This window comes from Clupea harengus, chromosome 8, assembly GCF_900700415.2.
Source record: "Clupea harengus chromosome 8, Ch_v2.0.2, whole genome shotgun sequence".
NCBI classification, from domain to species: domain Eukaryota; kingdom Metazoa; phylum Chordata; class Actinopteri; order Clupeiformes; family Clupeidae; genus Clupea; species Clupea harengus.
This window is the reverse complement of record NC_045159.1, coordinates 23,649,985-23,674,833: the sequence shown is the minus strand read 5'-3', so window position 1 is coordinate 23,674,833 and position 24,849 is coordinate 23,649,985. Positions and strand designations below refer to the sequence as shown.

The 24,849-nt window shown below is 43.7% G+C and overlaps 1 protein-coding gene across 2 annotated transcripts; it reads right to left on the bottom strand.

The window, feature by feature from the left end:
* abcg4a (ATP-binding cassette, sub-family G (WHITE), member 4a) lies at nt 1-22,504 on the bottom strand. 2 transcript variants are annotated; one of them, XM_031572401.2, is made up of 16 exons: nt 21,854-22,504; nt 21,482-21,758; nt 13,615-13,858; nt 8,612-8,729; nt 6,752-6,884; nt 6,515-6,565; nt 6,259-6,404; nt 5,671-5,794; nt 5,199-5,313; nt 4,833-4,978; nt 4,600-4,698; nt 4,062-4,230; nt 3,697-3,797; nt 3,255-3,413; nt 2,934-3,052; nt 1-2,475 (listed from the first exon to the last, which is right to left on the bottom strand). In XM_031572401.2, the coding sequence occupies exons 3-16, from the start codon at nt 13,847-13,849 to the stop codon at nt 2,238-2,240; spliced, it is 1,953 nt and encodes a 650-aa protein (XP_031428261.1). In that variant the 5' UTR covers nt 13,850-13,858; nt 21,482-21,758; nt 21,854-22,504; the 3' UTR covers nt 1-2,237. The 2 variants fall into 2 exon arrangements, with proteins under 2 accessions (XP_031428261.1, XP_012678235.2); XM_012822781.3 differs by having other exon boundaries at nt 21,473-22,504.
* Between the last annotated feature and the right edge of the window lie 2,345 nt (nt 22,505-24,849).

Genomic DNA, 24,849 nt, shown 5'->3' with positions numbered 1-24,849 from the left:
GTTTGTTGGTTTGTTTGTTTGTTTTTTTTACTTCCATGATCATGCCGTTTCCAGTTCCACACTCAGCTTAGCAGTACCCTCCATATTCATATAAAAATAAAACTAAATACAAATTAATCCAAAAAGAATCAATTGAGAAACATTAACAAAAGGGCATATATGTACATACATTTTTGTTTACAGCATAACACACCTACTGTCATTGTGTATATACTCAGGTTATTAGTAGTATTATAAGACATACTAAGTAGAAGAGTCAAGAGTCAGACATATTTTCATAGTTTCGATATTTGTCCATCATAAATGAAAATCTTTGCAATGCACTATTGTCACGAGGAGCCTCTCTGGAGTGTACAGCATATGGGCAAGACATGTAGATGCAAATCATAAGCATCCTATACTACTGCGGAGCTCACTGTAAACCACACTGGCCGTGAGGCACATGATTGGCCAACCCAGCATTTCAAGTATCCAATAGTGTGGCTGACCACACTGGACATCTGACAATCCTTGCGAGATGACACAGATAAAGCCCGACCATGAAGAAAGTCATGAAGTGGAAACAGCTAGACTGGATCTCTTCCTGGACTAAGAGAATACGGATCCATGGAAACATTTAGTGCAGAACTGTGAAAACAAATGCAACTACTCAAAAGAGAATGTTAAACTGAAGACATAGTGTCAAACACTAGGTTTTGGAGCAGTGTGTCGAAGTTTCAACCTCATCCTTCTTGTAACAAGTAAACACCAGTATTCTGTACAGTTGGATGTTATGGTATAATGAGGAACATCGTGCCAACTGCAAGGTTCAGGATGTCTCTAACAGTGTATATTTATAGAAAATGAATAGAAATGCTGTTGAGCATGCTGATTGTACAATAAAAAACATACTTTGAGTTGGATGGCAGCATCTCTTCAGGTTAATCAGCAGGGGCAGTTATTTTTAAAAAAACTGTTTTGCAGATGCAGATTCTTCACGAAACAGTAATGTTTATGGTGAAACCCAATGGATATGCAGGGTGTCCGATGACCATTAGTCCCACAGTAATCTGTCCCTGGGACCAATGTAGTAAATGGGTTGTAGCGATGTGAATGAGGCATTGCATGGTGTCCCGTGACAAGAGAGCTCTCCTCCTGCAGGATATGCACTGTCACAACCACGGGTGAATGAAGTAGAGGTGTGTGTCGTCGTCGTCCCCCCCCCCCCCCCCCCCCCTTTTCTCTCTCTCTCTCTCATTGATGAACCGAATCAGACATCCACTGTTGTAAGTCCGTCCAGTTCAGTGCAAACTGGGCGTTAGACATGAATCAATTGCCACTGGACAAGCTGCTCATGTTATCAGTGTCAGAACAAAGAAAACAATGAAAGCATGGACCGACCACGTGGAATGCATTGTCCTATATAAGGTGCCAGTGATGGCGGTCCGAAACGGAAACGGTGAGAGTCCAAAAGAGACATTTGAGAGCGGCTGCATGACTCTTACTCCAAGCACACAAACACAGTTAGGACCTCTGGTTAGCCACACACACACACACACACTGTTGAGTACATACTTGCATGGATGCAGCGCCATCTGTTAGGGGCATAATTTAAGTCACTTGTGTACTGAAGAGAGTCCTGGTCTTGGGGACAAGGTCCTTCTCTATGGTCGAGTACTACTGAGAGTAATACATACTTTGGGCTAGCAGCCAGTCTACATGCTAGTGAAGGGCAAACATTTTTTTTTTCCATTGACAGACACAGTGCATCCAACCCCTTCCATAGAGAATCATGCGTCACGTATCAGTTTCCAATGTATTTACACTGCATTATGTGATGATATACAATGACTATATAAAAAAGATATATTTGATAGAGAAACTAAAAGGTAGAGAAATAAATGCAGTGAAAAAAAATTAAAACTTCATCATCTGAAGTTAACAGAAAAGACAATACCTTCAACAAAACATTTTAGTCATGTATTGAAAAAAATACATGGAAAAGTTACCAAATTAATTCAAGTCTGATTGTTCAAGTCTAAGCTTTATACGAGGTAAAAAACGAGATTCAAAACTGACTTGCATTGGTTGATGTAAATGTGTAGGGTGTAAGTGTATGTGAGTGAGTGTGTGTGTGTGAATGTATATGCCTGTGTTTGTGTATGTGTATTTTGTGTATGTGTGTGTCTTTGTACAACATCCATTCATGTATGCAGTGCCTACACTATTAGAGTGATTGTGTGGAACACTGATCAAGGTCAGCGTAAAGACTTGACTTTGTAGCGCAGCACAAAATAGGTGGCCAGTCTGAGAATGATAAAGAAGGCTCCAAGCACCATGAAGTCCACATAGAGCTTGGCATCCTCCACATCCAGCAGCTGCAGCACCTCCTCCGGCTTCTGGAACTTGCAGAACCCTGAGGGCATAGTACCAGGGCAGGCCAGTTCTGAGCGGTTCATCCCGTAAATCGACAGAATGACTCCCTCGAAGCCATACCTGGAAAAACACCCAGAGAGAGGTTCAGCTCAGATGTTCAGTAGGCCTACACTGTTTAACATAGTATTTCCTTCCTCACGTCTAGATGACCCACAAGCAATAGTTTCAAACCAACATAAAACCCTGAAGGACCAAAATAGATATTTTTTTTTACAGCTCTCCCAGATAACAGTGGTTTTGAAGTTATTTGATGTTAGTTTACAAATGATGAATACACCAGGAGATTTCGCAATGTAGTGTGTGGTATGAAGAATGTAGCTATACATGTAAAGTCTAGACCCACAATACACATAAACTATTTACGGTGAAAATATGTGACTTGCGTAGTGATACGTTTCAAAGTCCCTTGTTAAAAATAGTCTTCTTTCAGAGAGAAAAACCCACCCCATACAGATATTGGATTTGATATTTGATTATCTTCATTTGAGTGGCTTCACTTTCTTTTTCAGTGGACACACCTGACATAAGACAAGTAGGAGCTCCATTGCAGGTACTTGGGGATGGTATCAAAATTCACAAAGAAGCCAGAGAAGAGAAGCACAGGTATGGCGGTCACAGGACCCACAAATGTGGCCACCTACGGGAAAAGCACAACTGTCAACAATCATCGAACAATAAACAATGAGTAACATAGGATGGGATGAGATATATTATGGTTCTTATGGACTTTGGTGTACTTGTGTGTGTGTCTGAGTACGTGTGTGTGTGTGTACGTGTGTGTGTGTGTGTGTGTGTGTGTGTGTGTGTGTGTGTGTAGGTGTGTGTGTGTGTGCCCGTACCTGCAGGGATGTGGATGCAGCCCCAATAAGGAGGCCGAGAGACTGGGCCACCAGGGCAGTGGAGGTGCACAGCGCCATGAAGAGCAGATATCTGGCTGCCTCCGGAGGCTGCTCTGTCATCCAGTACACTATACTACAGTACATGATCGGACAGATGACCTGAGGAAGAGAGACGCAGTGAGAGGGAGAGAGGGAGATTATGGAGGGTTAGGCACAAAACTTGAGAAAGAAAGGAACTACACTCAGTTTGACTTGAGAAAGATAGGAATTACACTCAGTTTGACTTGACAATATTGACTCAGGGTACATCTTATGGAAGGAGAAAAAAAGACAACTTAAACAGTTCAATTGAGAATGAAAATCAGTTTATCCAGTAAATGGCTCTTTCAAAGGAATTATACAAATATGTGACAAATAACAGCAGCAATTGAAGACCACCAACCTGAAAGGGTATGTCTGCCATGGTCTTGGCAAGGTAGTAGGCCTTCAGGCTGTACCAGTAGTTCAGGTGTTCTCTGAGGAAAACTGACATCTCTAGGGGAACTGTTGTATAATGAGTTCACAAACACACACAACAAAACCATCTCAAGATCAGCAATGATGTTCAGCCGCAGCGCTATGAATAAAATTCCTCCTTTGTTAGCTCATTAGTGGCTAACAAAGATTGCATTCACATGTCACATACATTTCCACTTATGTTAAGAATGCAACTCCGCTCGCCCACACCTGAACAAGCATACTCACTCAGCTGTGTCAGCAGCATGCTTTCGTATGACATTCTTTAGGAGTGCAATCGAGTGTACTCACAGGTTAGTACGGTGGGCATGAGGGCAGCGAACATGAGGAAGAGCATGGAGAAGAACAGGAAGCCGGTGTTGTTGAAGACCTTGCTGGCGTCGTTCCCGATGTTCAAGTACAGGAGACCAATCAGGACGCCTATGCAGAGATGGGACATTACCCTCAGGTGGGTCAGTACCTGTAAACACAGAGGACATTATTATTGTAATAGAGCGTAAGTTGAGCAACATGTATAAGCTCTTTATAGAGTCATTTATGCTATCAGCTAACAACTGTTTCACTGAACATCTGCCTCAGTGTGCTGTTAGCATTTAACAGGTGGATTTCATGGTAGTGACCTATAACACATACATACATATATATGTACATACAACAAACATACAATACATTTCCATATTCCCATGTCTCCCAGCTGAATCCCCGGTGTGGCTCTCATCATCCACAGCTGGCTGAGTGAGAGGTTCACCACTGCACCCTCACACACTGAGCGCTTAAACCAACCACAGAAAAAAATAAACATTCTCATTCTCATTCGCAGCAGACTTACCGTGTCCCGGCATATTGTGACGAAGGTTCTCTTGAAGAGAATGCAGAACTGATTCAGGGAACTCGTGGCAAAGGTATGCTTCTCAATGTGCCCGTAATCCTGAAACACACAAACGCCCAAACAGAACAGGAGAGACAGGAGAAGTCAGAGAAAAAGGGCATCTCCACAAACACCTCTGAAACAACACCATTTTGCAGAATTTCACGTCAGTGAGATGTCAATGTCACACTTACGGCATGACATTGAGAGGGACTGGAGCAGTCCGGGTCGCTCTTGTCACTGGAGTTCTTCTTTCCCTCCTCGGTGCACAGGCCTCCCTGCACAGCCTCGAAGAGGACTGGGTTGAGGTCACCATACTCTCCACTGGCCACCTCGATGACTGCAGAGGCATGACCCCAAATGACCATGCTGCTAGCACCTTTAGCTACCTGTACACTCACAAAATCTGCTTGGTGGCAAAGTACTTTTGCTCAGCACAATTTGGCACTCTGTCTGCCCCATTTATATGCAGAACGGACAAACACACATACACACGCAGATACAAAATAAAAACAACACACACTTGTAAATCCCACACACACACACACTGAAACACTCACTGAAGTCTGCAGGATTGTGGTAGGTGGGACAGTGCAGGCCCAGGTTCTTCAGGTAGGGAATGAGGTAGGTGACGGTGCCCTTGTATATGCATTGGCCTTGGCTCAAAATGTACAGCTGGAGAGGAGGGACACACATCGTTATGATGCTTTAAAGGCAGAATAAAGAGGTCATGAACATAACCTACTGCAAAGAGGACTTGGACCTTAGTAGCCTAAATGGTTGAAAACTAGACTTTGATACAACATTTCAGTCTTATAAGATTAAGCAAGTTCATATGTGAAACACCTTTCATAAAAATGTAATTCTGTGTTTTACATAAACAATTACAAAAACATCAACTAAGTTACAAGACACAAAAAAAATAATAGACAATAATGTAAAAATAGCTTAACTCATATATTCAGCAATAATCCCTATGTGATACAGTTGGAAAATGAATGGTTGCACGACTTCCATGCCAGGGTCAGTCACCTTATCGAACATCTCAAAGAGCTTGGCACTGGGCTGGTGGATGGTGCAGATGATGGTCCTCCCTCCCTGTGCCAGCGACTTCATCAGGGACACCACTTGGAAACAGGAGGCACTGTCCAGGCCACTGACACAGGAGGATAACAGACACATCAGTCAGGAGAAGCACGTTGGAACTAACACAAAAGGGCATCTGACCCATATCGATCAAGAGGCGCACAGATTAAGCTGATAAAGGAGGTAGAAGGGCGTGAGATGAAAAGAGCAATAGCCTACTACATACGAAATGTTAAGAAACAAACACCAGAGAGGCAAAGTAAAGGGCACGTTCACTTCACATAACACCAGTACGTGCATTCGTGCGTACACAAGAGCGATTATCATTATTAGAAGAGCTATTTCTATGATGTCACACACAACACACAAGTTTCAATGGGGCAATCGGTTACATTAGTAAGTCCTATGCTGATGTGATCGGAACACCACTTTCTGAGATGCTTTATGCCCTGTCCAAATGAGAGAGCTTTTTCCTCCTCTCCTGCCCTCCTCCCTTTGAATGATGCTTTATTTGGATCCCGTCTAGACGCCTACCTGGTGGGCTCGTCAAAGAACATGACGGGAGGGTTGTTGACGAGCTCCAGGGCAATGGCCAGCCTTTTGCACTGACCTCCGGAGAGAGAGTGGGTCCGCGTTTGGGCACACTCCTGCAGACCCAGCGCTGTCAGGATCTCATTCACCTGTCAATCACACACACAAAATAAACAGAAACGCTCCCAATGAGCTAACGCACGACTGCACTAAACACGTGCTGTGAAATTGTAAGCATATAAAAGTGCCCAAAACATACCAGCTCTTTTTTCACTTCCATGCTTTCATTGAGCTTAAGGTTCGCTGACACCTGTATGGCCAAAAACACAACCAAGAAGGATCAATGGGAGGGCAATATCTGTGTCATGGAATGTGATACAGTAGTAGTGATTTATGTATGGATGCTGTATGTGCTTCACTGGGTGACACTAAATTATGGATGACATTTTTTTAGAAATTCACACGTTACACTGAGTAGGTCACAGGTTAACCCTACCATCATGGCCTCTCGGGTGGTGAGGTTCGGCAGCAGCATGTCATCCTGCATGATGTAGCACGACATCTTCCGGAAGGTGCGCGGATCCCGAGGCTTCCCGTTCACCAGGATCTTTCCCTTCATCCCTGTTTCCCTGGAACCATGTGAGCGAGCAAGAGAGAGAGAGAAAGAGAAAAGGTGAGGTCCTTTGTGCATGGCCTGCTGCGCTAGGCTACAGAGAAACGCCTGGCTTTCACTGCAGTGGCTAAACGTTAACAGGTTGGAATATCCAACAAGGCCCTGAAGCACTGCAGAAGCAGCACTGCATCTAGAGTTTTGGCGTCGGCTCGGTTTCTCAGTACGACACCCGCTGATCTCAGCAAAACCAGAAGAAAAAAAGACACTGCTGATAGTTATACTGATATCATTCCAGCGGCATTTATATAAGTCAGCTAGCATCAGTGTACCACTCCAGTATACCATACAGACACATATATAAATGATCACTTAGGAAAAGGGTCAAATAATAATTAATAATGAATACAAGCTTTCATTGCAGCTTGTGACAGTGCATCATGGTCTATAACTCACAACCTCTCTATGATTATATAGCACTATAGAAATCAATGAATGTGCTGTATGGCACCATTGCTCTATTCCCCACACGTGTGAGCTGAAAGAACTCCACACAGCTCCATCTCATGTGGCATGGAGAGACAGCTGCAACATGGAGTGGGAACACTCAACAGAGGGAAAGAATGGAACTACGACTGCACATGCCTAATGAATCTCTTTTGCTACTGAAACCAATAGACCAGACTTCCACTCTGTTCGTGGCTATGGGGCCTCTCAAGGACATGTTACCCCTGGCAATTTAATGATTTGTTCTCCAGCTTGTAGCTTTGCAATGCCATAATATTACAAACGGATTGCGTGCCTACCTCTATCTCTATGCTTTATTTTGACTGATACTTTTCATTCATCAACACTTTAACCCATTCACTGTTACAACCACCTCCACTGACCCTCAACAGTGTGAGGGTGCTTCCCATGTCCAGTAGTACCAATCTAAGATCTCTACCAGTTCACAGAGAGAGTTGTTCTGTGAGGTAAATAGAATTCTTACTTTTAAGTTAAAACAAATGTACTATTTCGTTTATTTTATTTGGGAGGAAAGTGAAACGTTTTTACTATTGTCCCTGATCTGCTCTGCAAAAAGTTTGAGATAGTACAAAACTGGAAACATGGAAGTGACAAAGGTATGTACTGCTAGTTAAAGGTACAGTCGGCTATTCCAATCCTAAACACAAATATCAACAACTTTTTCTGGAAACGAATCATGGACTGCATCTTTAAACAGGGGGCTTTGTCTGGTCTTGCCTTCTGGTTGGGTGGAACAAGGGATGTCATAAAACGAACAAGAGATGGATAAGATAAGAGAGAGGAAGACAGAGAGAGGGGGAAGGAGATGTGAGAGAGAGAAAGCAAGAGAGCGAAATGAGAGAGAGAGGGAGAGAGAGAGAGAGAGAGAGAGAGAGAGAGAGGGAAAGGGAAATTACAGAGCATGCAGTAGACAGACAGATGACAGTGGAAGAACACAGCTGTGGATGTGTCTTACATTGGCCCCCGGGTGCTGTTTCAGCCACTGACTACGGTGAAACAATGCAGAGCCCTTCAGGATATTGCTACTTTGGTATTTTTTCTCTCTTTCTCATTTTTCCATTAATTTTTCTCTCATTTTCTATCTCTTCTTTACTCCCCCTCCTCTCTGTCTCTCGCTTTCTCTCTTTCACACACACACACACACACACACGGACATACACATAATTAATCATGTTGTACATAACAAGTCCACAGATTTATGGTAGTAATCTCGCTCACCTATACCCTGCCAGGATATTCATCAGGGTGGACTTGCCGGCTCCAGACGGCCCCATGATGCCGATGAGCTCCCGGCTGCAGAACTTCCCCGACAGACATTTCAGAAGAGCCTTATATCCTGTACAGAACAGTTACATTTCAGAAGAGCCTTATATCCTGTACAGAACAGTAAAGACACAACAGAACAGTTACATTTTATCAACAAGATCAACGTATTCATAAACACAAAACAATGGAAATAATGGTATCCAGTTCAGGTTGCAAGCCCCTTACAAGCCACACTGACAGCTTTGGTCTGCAGGATTATTATAAAACAAGTGCTTCAGTCATGTTGATGCGCTCACTGAACACCTTATAATGACATTCTGACAATTCCAAAACGTTTGACACTGAAACAGTACAGTAGATAACAGATTTGATTATGCTAAATAATTAAAATGGTTAAGTATTTAGATGCTGTGCTGATAATACGTCATTGAAAGCACAAGACAGAATGCTGATGTAATTTGCCATGGTTTAGTACCAGAGTGCTTTTTCCCCTCAGTGGCCTGGGTTTACAGAGGCCTTCCTTTAATGTATAATAATAATAATAATAATTTATTTTATTTGTAATGCACCCTTCATTCAAAAGAATCTCAGAGTGCCAACATATTAAAAACTAACTATGATAATACAATAAAATAAAAATGAATTAACATAAGCATAATAAAAAACTTTTTAACATTTTAACATACGATTTAACACAAGGCCAGAAATGCCTTCCTGAATAAAAATGTTTTTAGTCCAAAAAACTTGTATACACAGATAGAGGGAGCAGTATAAGGCAGAAATGTCTTCAGTATGTACTGCTTCAGACAGCGACCCCTTAGGGGCTCACATTCCAACACATTGTCTTCAGATAGAGGGGAGGAAGAACATGTATTGTGTATGTGAAAAATGCAAGAACTAAAAAGCAACAAAAAAGGGAGGTAATAGAAAATGTCTCCATTCTGCACTTGCGGCTGTTGTCTAGACCACTTTAATATGACATACACAGAAAATATGATTCAGTGAGAGAGGCAAATGCTCAAAAATGTTATAAATATTATACAATAAGCAAGAAATACACAGTCAGTGGAAAGCAGCAGTGGCAAAGGACTCGTTGGTCTACTCTACGGGGAGCGTGAGGGGTGAGTTACGGAGGAGCTGAAGGGAAGATGTGAAGAGACGAGACAGGCAGAGTGCTAGGTGAAGGAAAGGATCAATACAGATACTGGAATATAAAATCTCCCGAGATCTGTGTTGGGAGGCTGACGAGATTTAAACAATTAGCCTCTGTCATCTGCATCCGCAATGGAGAAAAAAACGGCTGAAACAGCCTTCACATAGTGTGCCTAAAAATGACAACCTTTATACATAACTATATATGGAGGGAATGAACAATGTGCAGCTGGATCCCTACACACACCACTGTTTGCAAGACTTTTATGCTTTAAAATAACCCCCACATTTGCACTGCAATACATGCAAGCCTATTTCTGTACTATGGTGAGACAGAGTTCCTTCACTTTCATGCTGATGCATTGACTAGCTGGAGGGGGGGGGGTGCTCTTCTTCATGCACTGGAGCCCTCTGGAGCCTGAGAGAGAGAGAGAGAGAGAGAGAGAGAGAGAGAGAGAGAGTGTGTCTCAGGTTCCTTAATTAGACACTCTTCTGTCTGCCTGCCAGCGCCTCCTCGTGTCGGCCATTAGCCGATGTTCTAGTAGCTCTTGTCTTCGTTCCTACTCTCTCCTCCTGTCTCTCGAACCCCTCTTCCTGTGTCTTGATGCCTCCATCTGGCAGTTAGATAGACAAGGGCGCGGCCCCCCTCATGAGAGTCTGTGTGCTGCGTTACATACTGATGAATCAGCCCGCGGGAGGCGCGTGGCGCATACTGATGACCCGGGTCCCCGCACTACCACAGTTGTATTTGGATACGTCCACATCAGATAAGCCGGAGTTACTCAGCGGCAAGTGTCTCACGCTGATGATGCAAGTCTGCACGGTCTGTGTCTCACACGCATGATGAGTAGCTCTTAAATCACCAGCTCCTAAAAATACGCCACCCATATTTTTTCTGCAGTCCTCCCGAGACGAGTCTTGACATGAAGTGTCAGCGGGTGATCTGCGCCACTGGTGAGGACCCTGACACCGGTTCACGGATTTCTAGAACCTTCTGTCACTTCAGCAGGACAGGGATGAGAGGGAGAGGAAAAGTCTGGTGAGGGATCTCTGCTGTTGTGTGGTCTTGTGGCTCTCTATAGAGCAGTTCTGTAGCTCTAACTGTGGTCAACAGCTCTGGCACAGCCTATTACAGACAATAATCATGATGCAGAGACACCCAATCGTTCATAATCACCATTAGCTCTTTTCTGCATAATGTCTGAGAGAAAATTCAGTAGAATACAATGAGCTCATTTTCGCTGAAGAGTGTGTAGTCAGCATAATGTGTGTCAGGTCTGTGCATCTGCAAGCAAAGCCCATTTTCTTTTTTTATGATTTATGAAACCACACTGAGAGAGCCCATCACTGGCAGCCTTTGAGATGCATTAAACTGGTCTCTAGCAGAAGCACAGCAGTCAAGGGAAGATTTGATTTGGCCTTGTACTAAGACCATTTCACGTATTCAGTGTCAAGGTGACCAGTGGGGGATATCATATGAGACGCCTTACGCAGCTCTCCCGTGAAGATCTGTTCTGTGGGATATCTGTTACTAAAAGCCATTCGTTAATACAAATAACACACTCTTCGCTGCATTTTAAGGCGTAGGCGGTAGTAGCACAGAAGGACCATAATACATTCAAATCACAGGGAGGCCAGGGGAATGGTGAACTCAGAAAGGGGAGACACTTCCCACTTGCCCTGTGACTGAAAGCACTGCATAGACCTCTCCTTCTCTCCCTCCCTCCCTCCCTCCCTCTCTCTCTCTCTCATCCTCCCCCTCTCTCTGTCTGATGTAATGGTTCTCCCCTCACCCTGAGTCAGAGCTTGGGATGAGAGTGAGCCATTAAAACTGCTCCGTAGATTTATACCCCAGCACGTGATGGTCGACCACGGAGCCACCTCGCTCCTGCTGACACCGTGTCCCCCATTCCGGAGCCACAGGGTCAGAGAGATGGAGGACGATGTGACGGGGATGAGGGAGTTAGATGGGGGTCGTTGTGGGGATGTGGGGGGTTGGGAGATACTTCAGCTTTAGAGCATCCCCAGGCCATCAACCTTTCTCTCTCTCTCTCTCTCTCTCTCTCTATCCATCTCTTATTCCACGCACGTCACACCCTTGTCCACTGACCAAAATCCAACTCAATTTGGAACAGGACGTATAGCCCCTACAAATATAAGGAGTTTAACCTACTGTGGCTAGGTTTCTTTTGTACCTCGAATGGAAGGAGCTTTGGATAAAAGCATCAGTGAAATGAATAAAAGTAAATAGGATAGATGGAATGCCATCAGAATGGCAACAGCAACATGTATCAGTGCTATACATCCGAACGCCCTAAAACACATGTTCAGATAGGCATATAGGCATTAAAGCAGCATGTTGTAACAAAGGTATAGTATGTCCAAAAATGTACATGCACGCCCCCCCCCCCCCCCCACCCACAGCCCCCTTCTTTCCCATATCTCCTTCATTTGGTCTGATGCTCCATACATGGATCACAGATCCCCCACCTTTGCAAGGACCTCCTTATAGCGTGTCATCACTGCTAAACGACACCCTGGGGCCTCTCTGTGCATACCTCATCTCTCAGCACTCCTTAACCCTGCGCTGGTCAAGGCTCGCTCCTTCCCTCTCCCCCCTGTTGTCACACTGAAAAGACAAGACCAGGCAAAGCCCCAGTGTATCACCCACGGCACATTCCGACATGACTCCCACCTCTCCTGGCTTCTGCCGGTGACGGATACATGGCACCTGGAGCTGACAGGTATGGAACAAGTAAACGCTGCTACGCATTTGTCAAAATGGCGCCTATATAAACAAGCATCTATTAACTGACAGCCCCTGCCTGTTCTTTTAGCGGCTGTCTGCTCTTTAAGGGTGGCACAGCAACAACACATCACTCATCCACGAGACCAAAACAAACAAACAAACAAACAAACAGAGGATTAAGTGCAATGTCATGAAATTCAATGTCCATTATTATTTGGGTGTGAGGGCACGAGACAGGACTCAATATTTCATGAGCTGCTCAGGCCAGAGACGGCTCCATCCAGCTCCTGTGCCTCAGCCATAGAGACATAGCAGCAGACAGCAGAGCCGTGGGCCCGCGCCTGACTGCTGAATTATTTACTATGTCTAACTTCTGCTGAGCACAGCAGACCCAGGACCGAACCCAGCAAGAACACAGGCAAGGCTCTGTGTGTGTGTGTGTGTGTGTGTGTGTGTGTGTGTGTGTGTGTGTGTGTGTGTGTGTGTCAGTGTGTGGGTGGGAGCTGGGTCAGAGAGAGAAAGCGACACAGAGAGAGAGGGAGAGGAGGTTTCTGGTTGTGAGAAATACGAGCCAAATCTTTAAGACTATTGATTCCAATACAGCGAGAGAGCAAACATTTGCTTTGCAGCATGTCGCAATGACAAGATGCTATTTCCAACGCCCACTCCTCTCCCGAGCATCAAGCATCAGTTCTTGGTGGCGCACTGCAGGTTCATGAGAGAAAATATCAAAGAGTGATTCATTATCGTGAGTGTGTGCCTGCTGTTGATGTGTGTGTGTGTGTGTGTGTGTGTGTGTGTGTGTGTGAGAGAGAGATGTGTGATATAAATGGCAACGTTGACACTGAACTTTCTATTATTTCTCGTGAGATATTTTCAATGAAACCTTGTTTGATAACGCAACATTGAGCCTTTTCCGTTGTTTCCTCTTGTGTAAGATGAGAGACAGACAGGAATAGAAAGGTGTACGGGACGAGCGAGATATCGAGATATAACAGCTAGCGCGCTCGGGGAGATGAGCAAAGACGAGAGAAAACGCTGCACTATGACGCACCTCTCTTCCTCCACCAGTGCCCCTCGCGGATGGTGTAGGAGACCTCGTTGAACTCCAGGTCCACGGCGGAGCGTCTGGGCAGGTGGGAGAAGCGCTGCGCCTCGGTGATGTGGTTCTCCACCTTCTTCAGGTGGGTGAGCAGGGTGGCGTCCGACTGCGGCGGGGCTCCGGCCGGCTTCTTGGTCTCCTCCATGGGGATGGAGACGGAGCCCGCGTCCCCAGCCTTTTCAGCCATGCCGGCGTGCTGGAGGTGGGAAGAGGGAAAGAGAGAGGAGAGAGGAGGCACTTTAAAATTCGGCCCCGGCACTGCACAAACCTCGGGTTCATCGTGCCACATTTTACAACAAATTAAAAAGGACGTGCCCACACGGGACACAAAATGTACTGTAATACATTTGAGTTTTTATGGAGCTCTGAGCATCAGAGTTTTAGAGTTAGAGGTTTTTTTCAGATACCAAAGCCCTTTGAATTACACAATTACATTTAGCCATTTGAATTCATAATCAAACATTTCAATTCCCTTATGATCACAGCACAGGGTTGAGAGTGGAGAGAATGGTTCACCCAGAGGTTCATATGGGAGATTGGCCAACAAGCCTGATTCTGCTTTCACTGCTTAAGTGAGCCTTTTAAAGAGACAGGTGGGAGGCTTGAGGATGAAGAGTACTGTTAGTTGTTGTTATTTGAGTTTGTTCAAATTTGATTTCATTCTTATAGTGTTATTTCTTCAGATCTTGGAACATTCTTTTCCTACTGCTACTGATTTCCTAAGGGGAATGCAATGCGTTTCAATGCCATTGTTGCTCTTCAGAAGGTGTTCTTGTTCTCGATTGACAAACGTCTCTCACGTGGCCCTTATGTGGATATGAAACCTGTGAAAATGCGTTTTATTTTCATTTCAAAGGTTTGATCTGTCATATTCTTCTCATGATGATGACCTAAAGGTTTTTGGAAATACTAAATAATTCTAAACTGAAACATTACGAGGTTCCTGATAAAAGAGCAAGAGTTGGGAAAAGGGTGTCTATACAGTACTTGCCTTGTCTCATCAACTGCCAAGCTACCTGAATGGCTGCTGTTCTTTCTGATCTAAAAATGAATAATCGCTAAGGCTAGTCTCAAGTAATATGTCCATCCCTTTGTTTTAATGCTAAACCTGCTATGCATATCACTCGGGTGCCCTAGAACTGCCATGGAGTAATTGGTGTTGTATTGTCTACTCTGATTGAATAGTTCTGTTGCACTTCTTTTTGGCTGCTTCAAATCCCCCTGCATATTGCAGCCCTTTCTTTATACGTTTCTATCTAAACAATCTATCTCTCTGGCTTTAAAAGGGAAAACATGGTTAATGCATAATTAAGCATTCTGCAGGCCTGTTATCTGGCTAGGGGCTACAGATAAGGTCTAGAGGAAGTCAAGATCCGCAAAGAGCAAAGTGGTTGAGCTGTGGTTTAGGACGCTCTCCTGTTGTGTCCCGGAAAAAGGCACGCACTGTTTTTTTTTACACTTATATTATATAAGAAGAATCCAGGGAGCTGTTGTTGTCTCGTAAATTGTTCAACTACTGTAAGAATGAGATTTCATGGGTATCTGACCCTGAATACAATCAGAAAAATAGTTGTGAACCAACGTCTCAGTCAGTTAAATGACCTGGTATTCGAATGATATTTTGCACACAAACACAGAGAGCAATCTAGCACAGCATTCCACTAGAAATGAACATTCCCTAATCAGGTCCGAGTGAACATACACCATGAAAATATGCAAATGCAAATTCCACTCTGGCAAGAAGAATCCTTCAATTGATGCCAAAGATTAGGAGAGTCCTCGAAGTGTAATTTATTTTAAGAATGAGCGCAATTTAGATGTGTAACACATTGCGCGCTCTAACATAGTCCAACTAGCCCTGGGGTGAACAAGAGTGGCCATTCTCGGAGACTTCAGAAGAAGAGGGTCCACAAAAATTCCGTTAGCATATAAACCCCTCCTGGGCAGGAGCCCTCATACTACTGACACTGGTATTCTCTCAGGGTGGCCCAGTGGCTGTCTACCCCCACTGTTTAAACTGGTAGCCTTTGTGTTGCTCTTTGAGTTAAGGTGTTCAAGAGGGCAAGTAAGAACTCGCTCGCCCTCAATTCAGAGAGACACACACATACAACATCGCCTCAAAGCAGACAGCACACCGGGGTGATCTCACTGAGCATCACAAGACACCAAATACGTCAGCGGCGGAAGAATCAGTAGGCAGATGCAGAGGATGAGTCATTGTCTTATATCACAGAAAAGTTGCTCGTGCATTACAACAAACCCCTATTACCCGCCAGGGAGTCAAAATACAGAGCTGTTTTCTGAGCTGGAATATCAAAGTGGTCCATGTAGTCTGCCACTGAGGGCAGGTATGCACAACGTGAGTGTGATCTGATTGGGAGGCCAGACATGCGGAGTGAATATCTACTTACATCCCAGAGGAAGGATGCTAAGGATAGTGCTGATTCACAGGAACATTCCAGATAAGAGAAAAAAAACACACACACACATCACACACACACACACACACACACTCACACACACACACAAACACACACACACTCACACACACCACACATCACACTCACACACACCACACATCACACACACACACACACACCACACACAAACACGCACCACACAAACACACACACACACACACACCACACACAAACACACACACACACACAGAGACACACGCACTTGCATGTATGTGCGCACACCCACACAGACACACGCACACAAATCCTCTGTGGACAGTGACCAGCACCTAAGCAGCTCAGATTCTGCCTGAAGCAAAGACATTTAAAGGCCACCAATGTGACAACATTCTAACCCAAATATAACAACAATCCCCTGGCTGGGTGTTGCCAACAGAAAGGGGATTGCAATGCAGACACTAGGAGTGTGTTATCAAGTTATGCAGTTACGCTTGACTGCATGTATTTGGCATCTAACAATACTGTCAAAGAGTGTATTGTTAGCATGGACCAGAATCTCCCATCTAGCTCCTGGTAAATAGCACTATAAAAAATAGATAGACCTGAGCTGAATTTGTTCACACGGTAAAGCTTGACCAATTTCTAATTTTCCATATTACACTTCGGTTCATTGACCCTGTTTTTGAGTTCCACGTGTCATTCTTTTAGAATGGACTAATATTGGTAAAAAAATATATACACTTTGAAATACACTAATTTGAAAATGTTACCAGTGTCATAGTCTGCAAGGCAAGCAGTAATAACAACACCATCAACAAGTCACAACTAGAACTAGCAACGTGAAAAAGAGCCTTGAGTAAGTTATGAAATCATCATTTGCAATCCTTAAAATTGCCCCTGCAAGTTCCGGCTGTTTCCCTATAAACCCCGTATTCCTGTGCGGTACAAGGTAGATAGCAGCATGTTGACAGAGCAGACTCCATTATATACGCAGACAGTGTTTTTTTTTTTTTTACAGACTGCACTTCAAGTCCATTAAGAACATCCTCTTCTCCAATCCACGCACCTTGCAATGTCTAATTCAAAAGCAACATGATCTTTAGCTCAGGAAACCACTAGACCAAAAAACACAGTGATGTTGACTCCCGGTCCCGGGCAGTCAGGGGTCGCAGGAGAGCTCACACCATCATGGCCTCTATCATGTTCAACAGCAAAAAATGTCACCGTAGTGCAACTGGACTTCCCCCGCTATATATCTTACACTGAGGGGCATCTTGTTAGTCACCTACACCGCCAGAGTAAAGACACTGTGTGTGGCACTGTCCGAGCTTCCGAGAGCGGTGTGGCCATAGGGGGAGAGAATGCAGAGTCTGGCCTCTATTGATTGACCTCCCATTAGTGGATTTCCATTACTGACTGCCTCATGGTTACAGGATGCAGCTTTTGAAATACTGTGAAATCTTTAGTGGCGTGCCCTCATCAAGCGATAGCTCCCTTCGTCCCGTCTCGTTTCCTGCACAATAGCAACAAAAGAGGGCATTGTTTATAGACATGTGCAGGGATACGTGATGCTTGTTCATCTCGCTGGTTTAAAAATCCAATCTGGCAAACAAACATTAGTGGACAGCAGACAGATTTCCCCTCAGTCTTCTGTGGCTGTTCAGAATTTGATAGCTACATACACTGGAAAACACACAAAATGATCTCTGACTGAGGCTGTGGTCTAAGGACATAACTCCACTCCTGTGTGGCACAATAACAGAGAGGTGAGCAGCTTGACCTCCTAGCTTCTAATGTCATCCCCCTTCATGAAATGAAAGGCTCATGAGGGCAAGCAGGGGCAACATTTTCTACGCTGTGAAATACTCACAAACAACATTGTTGCTAAACCTTTCTATTTGTATTTGGGCTGTCCATTAAAGATGAATGAAACTATAGCATTACTAGAACGTTACAAACCTGTATTCTTTGAATGTAATCTGAACTACTCATACAACACAGGAACTTGACCAGACATCTCATCTCAGCGTCTTACACATTAGGAAACAGTAGCCCCAAACCCATGTGGCTCGCTCAGACTGGAACATACCTGAAATGAAAAGAGCCTCAAAATAGAAATGTATAGGCAGGGATGGCTCTCACACAATTAAGGAAGATGAAAGCAGGAACATTGAAGGGCATACTAACAGACACGGCCAGTGGAGCAGCATTGCCCACTACCACACACACACACACACACACACACACACACGGAGCAGCATTGGAACAGACATTGTCCTCCTACAGAGGAATGGAGGTATCTGGTGTGTCGTCCCCCCCCCCCCCCCCCCCCCCCCCCCCATCGCTATAGCACCCCTACAGCTGGATGGAAAACGACCTTGAGTTTGCCTGTCAGTCATGATCCTTAAATGGACAACAACCTTCAAAGAGTTCAGCATTTAGCAATGGTATATACGCACCGAGAGAGATTATAGATTTTCCGCACAGTGGAAAGGCACTACTACAGCTGGCAGACCATGATGGAAAACCCAAATTAGCACGGAAGAGATACCGTATAACCGTCTGCAGCCAAGACTAGAGAATAGATTATCGCTGAGCAATGCGTAGAGTGACTCTGAAAATTCAGAACCATTTTCATTATTAGATGTAAACTACATCTATAATCAAAAGCATTAGTGAAAGTAGGAAAAGTCTAGCGTCTTCCTTAATGAATCATCTGTGTAAAGACCAGGTGGGACACTGGGACTCACCAGGTCAGCCTTCAGAGTGGAGCCTGGGAAGCAAATTAATTAACCTTAAGTTTGAATGGAGACCACAAAGCCTTCAGCAATGGACAAGCAGCTTCATTTCTACAGCTGATAACAGCACACTGCTTCCCCCTGGATTATAAGATGAAGGAGACAAACACCTTGTAATAGGACATAAGCTAAGTTTCTGTGCACACAGTATATCCTCAGTCATCACAGTGGTTTGGGCCTTGTCCTATTAGAAGTCCGTCGTTTGACAAATAAGCCTAATGCACAAATTACTTGGAAAACTGTGAGTGTTGTTACCTTCACAGCTATACGGAGTACTGTATAGTGAGGTGGAAGTCCATAGTGTTGGCCCTACACGCCACATAGGCGTAAAGGATGAGGATGATGATGACTGTATAGTGAGTGTGTGTGTGTGTGTGTGTGTGTGTGTGTGTGTGAGAGAGAGAGAGAGAGAGAGAGAGAGAGAGAGAGAGAGAGAGATGGATGTTGGAAACTGTGGTGATGTAAGAAAATCATAGAGTAAAAGCAGCTTGGAGAGCGCTGATGGTCAACAACAGTAAAATCTATTAAGTGGTGGGCAGAAATAGACTCGGACCATTGGGAAGGGCCATGGTGTTATTGCCAGCAGTCCACAACCACTAGCCTGTTTTGTTTTTAGGCTGCTACACCTCTTGACTGATTATTGTTAATGTGCCTCTGATATTCAAGGGATTCCAGTTCAGAAGCCCAAATAACATGAATCATGTCTCCATAACAGCATCTCATAAAAAACAAACTAACAGTTCACCTGTGCGTATACAGAGTGACTCATCTTGAAGAAGCGCAACTTTTGCCAGTTGTCATCCCTGACAGATGATAGATGACAGAAGCTACTGAATTTTACACCAGAGGCAAGACAACCGTTCACTAATATTAACAAGATATAGTATTTCCAGTCTCCCAAAGAGAGAAGCTGAATTGCTTAATTAATGCTATCATAGGCATTGCCAGATGCCTGTAGTTGTCTTCCGACTGGTGTTTGTGATATTCCATGAGCCTCATAATTCCATGAGATCATCACAGCTTTTTAACCAGGGACCATGGATGAAAGACACTTAAGACAGCTTACATCCCAATTTACACAAGCAACAAGGGCTTAGACCTCTCTTAGGTATAGATGATACACATATATGCTTTCATTGTCCACAGAAATGTCTTCAAATACTGTATAAACATGAACATCATAACACGGAAGTATATTTCAAACAATGTACACTGAGATATGTCACTGCATAATAATTACATGCATACACTTGAGTGCAAAGTGTTTAAACCAAACTAACAATTTGTACAACATCTAAACAATGCTAAGGAGCTCTATTGAGGGGCTAGTTTGATGCTGTCTGTGATATGCACTACGGGCAATGCCGTAATGCTGATCTCATCAAAAATGTTCCTACCACCAACGATCCTGTTACCTATTAGAGAGAAACCATGTATGATGAGGAATTGTAAGAGGGAACACCAATCACTAGGCAGCTTGGTCCAGAGAATAGATGAGAGATGTCTGAGGATGCTGATTTATCTAATCCTTAGTCACATGGTAGAGTACGATGATGAAACAAAACAAAATCTGTTGGGTCTGATATCACCTATTCAATAACTTTAAATTTAACATGAAAGGAAATGTTTTCAAAGTACACGATGTACACGAAGTGCGCTGTTATTTGTGGCCGAGAACCTACAAGTACTGGAGACAGGGGATACACAGTCAGCTCACCAGGTCAAAGTTAAACTGTCACAGATCACAGCTGAGTATTCAAAAGTCCTACTCCTATTGTTAAGGTATACCAATGCAAACCTATTAGAAAATGAATGAAAATGGTAGTGGAAGTGCTGGAACACATTGAAATGTGGGGGGAAGCCCCCACAATTATAAAAGATCCATGCAGATCTGCAAAACATAAAGAGATTATCACTAGAATCTCTCTCTCTTTCTCTCTCTGACACAGACACACAGAGAGAGCCTGATTTTCAGATTTTACCCACCATAACTTCGTATTAATTGTCTTTAACTGATAGATTCAATTACAGCATTTTGTCCTGTATGAGGGAGTGTCTCCTATGTGCTTAGACAGGGAATGTGTTGAAGAGACTATATAAACGTATAAGGATATGGTTGGCCTTCTATGACAAGTATTCCTTTCCAGTCACAAAAGATGAAAAGATCGCTACCTTTTAAAGTAGTATTCCCAACGGTCATTGGATTTACTCTGCCCACTCACATTACCACGGTAAAAGTAAAACAAAAAAAATGTTTAAAAGCTTATTGTAAGCCTAAGCTACTACAAAAACAATGTGGTTTTTGATTTTCGTTGGATTTTTCTGTCCTTATTGTACCGACCACAAACAAAAGCCTCTTATACAAATGCATAATGACAATGTACGTATTGTAACCTTATGATACATTGGGTGTATTTTCTCTGCACCCCTTGAGGGGGGCCGGAAAACGTTATACTACGGATTAAAGGTATAGATATTGTAACACACACACACACACGTACGATACACACTCGTACGCACACGCACAGCCTGCACATAAATATGTCAACAAAAAGATGTGTAATGGTGTCAAGGTAAAAGGACAAATCATACTTTTCTTACTGTAAAATGTGAAACCGAGATGACAGCAGTTGTGGACCACTCCTGAACACCGTTTTCAGGGCGATGTCCGTCTCATCTTTAGGCTAAAATCACACAATAACAGCAACAGGAGAGGGATCCAAAACCGTGGCTTGTAAAATGATGTTCACTGCCCGTCAGAGTTCATTGGATGCACAATCCCGCTTAAAAACGAAGGAGCTAATTTCCTCCGGAAAATGTCCTGTTCCAAGGGGCATAGCGTCCATGAAGATTACAATAATTCCAGTAGAAAGAATCCCTGTCCGAAACAAATATAACAGCTATGAATTATTTAATAAATGCAGCATCCTGACAGATTACTGATTACTTCAAATAGGACTCCAAATCACTTACATGCATGATCTAATTTTCTAGTTTCGGCCCCTTGTTCTCATGCTGACGACCAAGCGCCTCTTTTCTTGACATGCACCGCAGCAGTTCGATAGCACGCAGTGCTGTTTCACCGGTCAGTGCATCTCTGACACGCCCGGCGGTATGGGGTACGGGGCGTTACTGTAAGGATTCGCTAGAAAGATGGTCCGCAGGATACCCGAGTTGAATGAGCACAGTAGAAATAATGGGTAATTAGTCTCTTGTCACATCATATTGAATGGTGATACGGTCTATGTTAGTTAATATAAATAATGCGACGTTCGCCATCAACTTCAGACTGCCACAGAGAAAGCATCTGTGAGACATTTGGCAACATGCCAACACATCATCTCCGAGGAGGGTAGGCAGTGAAGTTTAAGTTTTCCCTGATTCTCACAACAGACATGCTTGAGGGCTGGACCAGCCACAATGACCTCCCCCTGAAATTACATCACTACGCTTTCCATGAACTCACAGGGTGGTCGGTGCTATACATTTTTTTTTGCAGGGACATGATAGCTTGAAATATGCTAACAGCTTGTTGCGCAAAATATTTCTAGTAAGTGGTCGTGTATTATGCACGGCTGTGGGTTCATTGTATATGTCGGAATTTTGAAAACGCCAAGGATAAGTGTCTGCTGAGCTTGTCATACGCATCTACATTCCTGTAACCTAAATTCCGGATTGCAAAAAGGCCTTTATTTTAAAGCACGGCCCCTTTAAAATCCGCACCTGCGCATCCGGTGCTGCTGATGCTGCAGTGCCCGGGTTATTTTCGGTGAAATAGTCGGGGTTACTAGCGTTCATACGACGCCCTACATCATCGGTGAACAGAAATAAAAAATCTTAATTTTATACTTTACAAGTTTTAATCGCATGGCTCCTTCCATTTCAGAAAGCGAAGCAAGCAGCACGTAGAATAATGAAATGACGCTGCCATTGCACACAACTAGACTTCAACAAAGAAAAAGACCCGCTTGTCTTGCTGTGGCACATAGCCTATAGAAATGACCACAGTATAGCACTGAAGAAAGGATATGGCACGATAAACAAGCCGTCACGTACGGTGTTCAATTCTTATTAGTGTACTGTATATCCTAAAGTCTAAGTAGCATACAGAAGTCCATGCAATATAGAAGTATTCCAACATGAGAAGAGCAACAGCGGGCCCATATTCACGACCAGGGATGCAGACTTGCTGCAGTAGACTAGGACAGATGTCACTCTCTAAAGACAAATCAGTTGGAAACATGAAGGTTGTATAATATAAAAAACCTGTGATAAAACATCTCTGCCTATTAACAAGCTTATTAGAACCCTGACGCTTTTCAGGACACCTTAATATTTGTGATTATTTTCTTCTGTCAAGCTCAAAACATAGGATTGCAGGAACAGAACACTGGATTTGAATCTTGTTCTCTGATTGGCAGACAGGGTGCCTTTTCCAAACCCACTCCCACTCCATCACAGTTTTGTTGTCACAGTCACTGTTGCGAAGGGCATGAGGTGATGTGACAGAGCCTCCATGGGAACACGTAATCGGAGTGGAAGTCTGTAGGGACAGGGTGAGAGAGCTTGGCCCCATTCGGATTGTCTTTTTTGCCTGGAAAGGTTCCTAACTGAGTGAAATGACCTGGAAGTATGTAAGTGGCAGCCATGATAAGAGCTGGTCGAATTATCTAAATGCTTAGGAACGGAGTTTCAATGCTTCCTTTAATATCTCCTTCAGCATAAGGTACACTGGAGCATCCTTTATGAAAGAAAAGGGGGTAACACCACCCCACAATTCCTTGCGGCAGCAACAACAACCAAATGAACAACTGATCAATGTGACCCACGTCACAATTAGTAGCCTAGTGTAAATGCAATCTGATTCTCTTAGCACCGTGGTTGTCTTTTCCTAAGTCCTTATGAGTTCTACCTCACATCTTTCCTTGACCTCATGACGTTTTCCATCGAGGTCTAGGAAAAGTGGTTAGGAAAAGATCCACAGCCCTAGTTTGGAAAAGGCCCTGAGCCTTTCTTAAACCAGCCCCTATGCCCTCTCCCTACTCACTTACACTCCATTTGCACGTTCACGTGGATGGTCCGCCATATTAAGTACCAATTAGTGAGGAGTGGATGCGGGATATAAAACTGTCCAAATATTGAGTCTGCATCGATGCTGACTTTGCAAGTATGTGCTACAGTTTTTTCATGTCTGTGCAGCGCTTTAACTCTAACTGTCAGTTGTTTTTCTGGATGTATTTCTTAATTAAAGAGTAATTTACAGCAGCACCTTAACTCTACCTGTCATTTGTGTGTCGCATGGTCACATTTCTTAATTAAAGAGTCATTTACAATATATCAGTGAAACAGATATCAGCAGCAAAAGCAGTAAAACACTGAACATTGAAAAGTAGCAGGCCTTCATACAATACACAACAATAGATTATTGATTGATTGGTTGATTGATTGATTGACGTTAGTGGGAGTGAGGAGGGTCTGTTTTAGAAAGTCACTGACTGTCGCCTGATAGCCTGTCAGTCGTGCCTGAGCCGTGACTAGTGCAACTCTAGCGGCGCCCAGTGGACATTTTTAAAAAGAGCCCTGTCCCACATGACAGGCCTATAGAGTGCAGTTGTTTCTTGCTGTCGTTTCATAGCTGTGTAAACATTCAGAGATACTGTATGTTTGAAGAGGCTTGATATGCTAGTTAATTGTAGGCAATACTAACAGTGTACTAATAGTACACATCCTCATTGTCATGTCAAATAATTAGTATTTCTTTGATTGTATAATTGTTTTTTTTTTTTTATATATATCTTGCTGGTTTGTCCATCATCATTCATCACAATTTGGATTGATTGTCTTTGCTTAATTCGACTCAAAGACTCTGATGTGGCTAGCTAGCCCAGAAGAACGGAGTCGTACACAAAGATCTCTGGTTTAAAGGCAGGACCTGAGCCCCATACACCACACGGCCCTGGGAAATGACG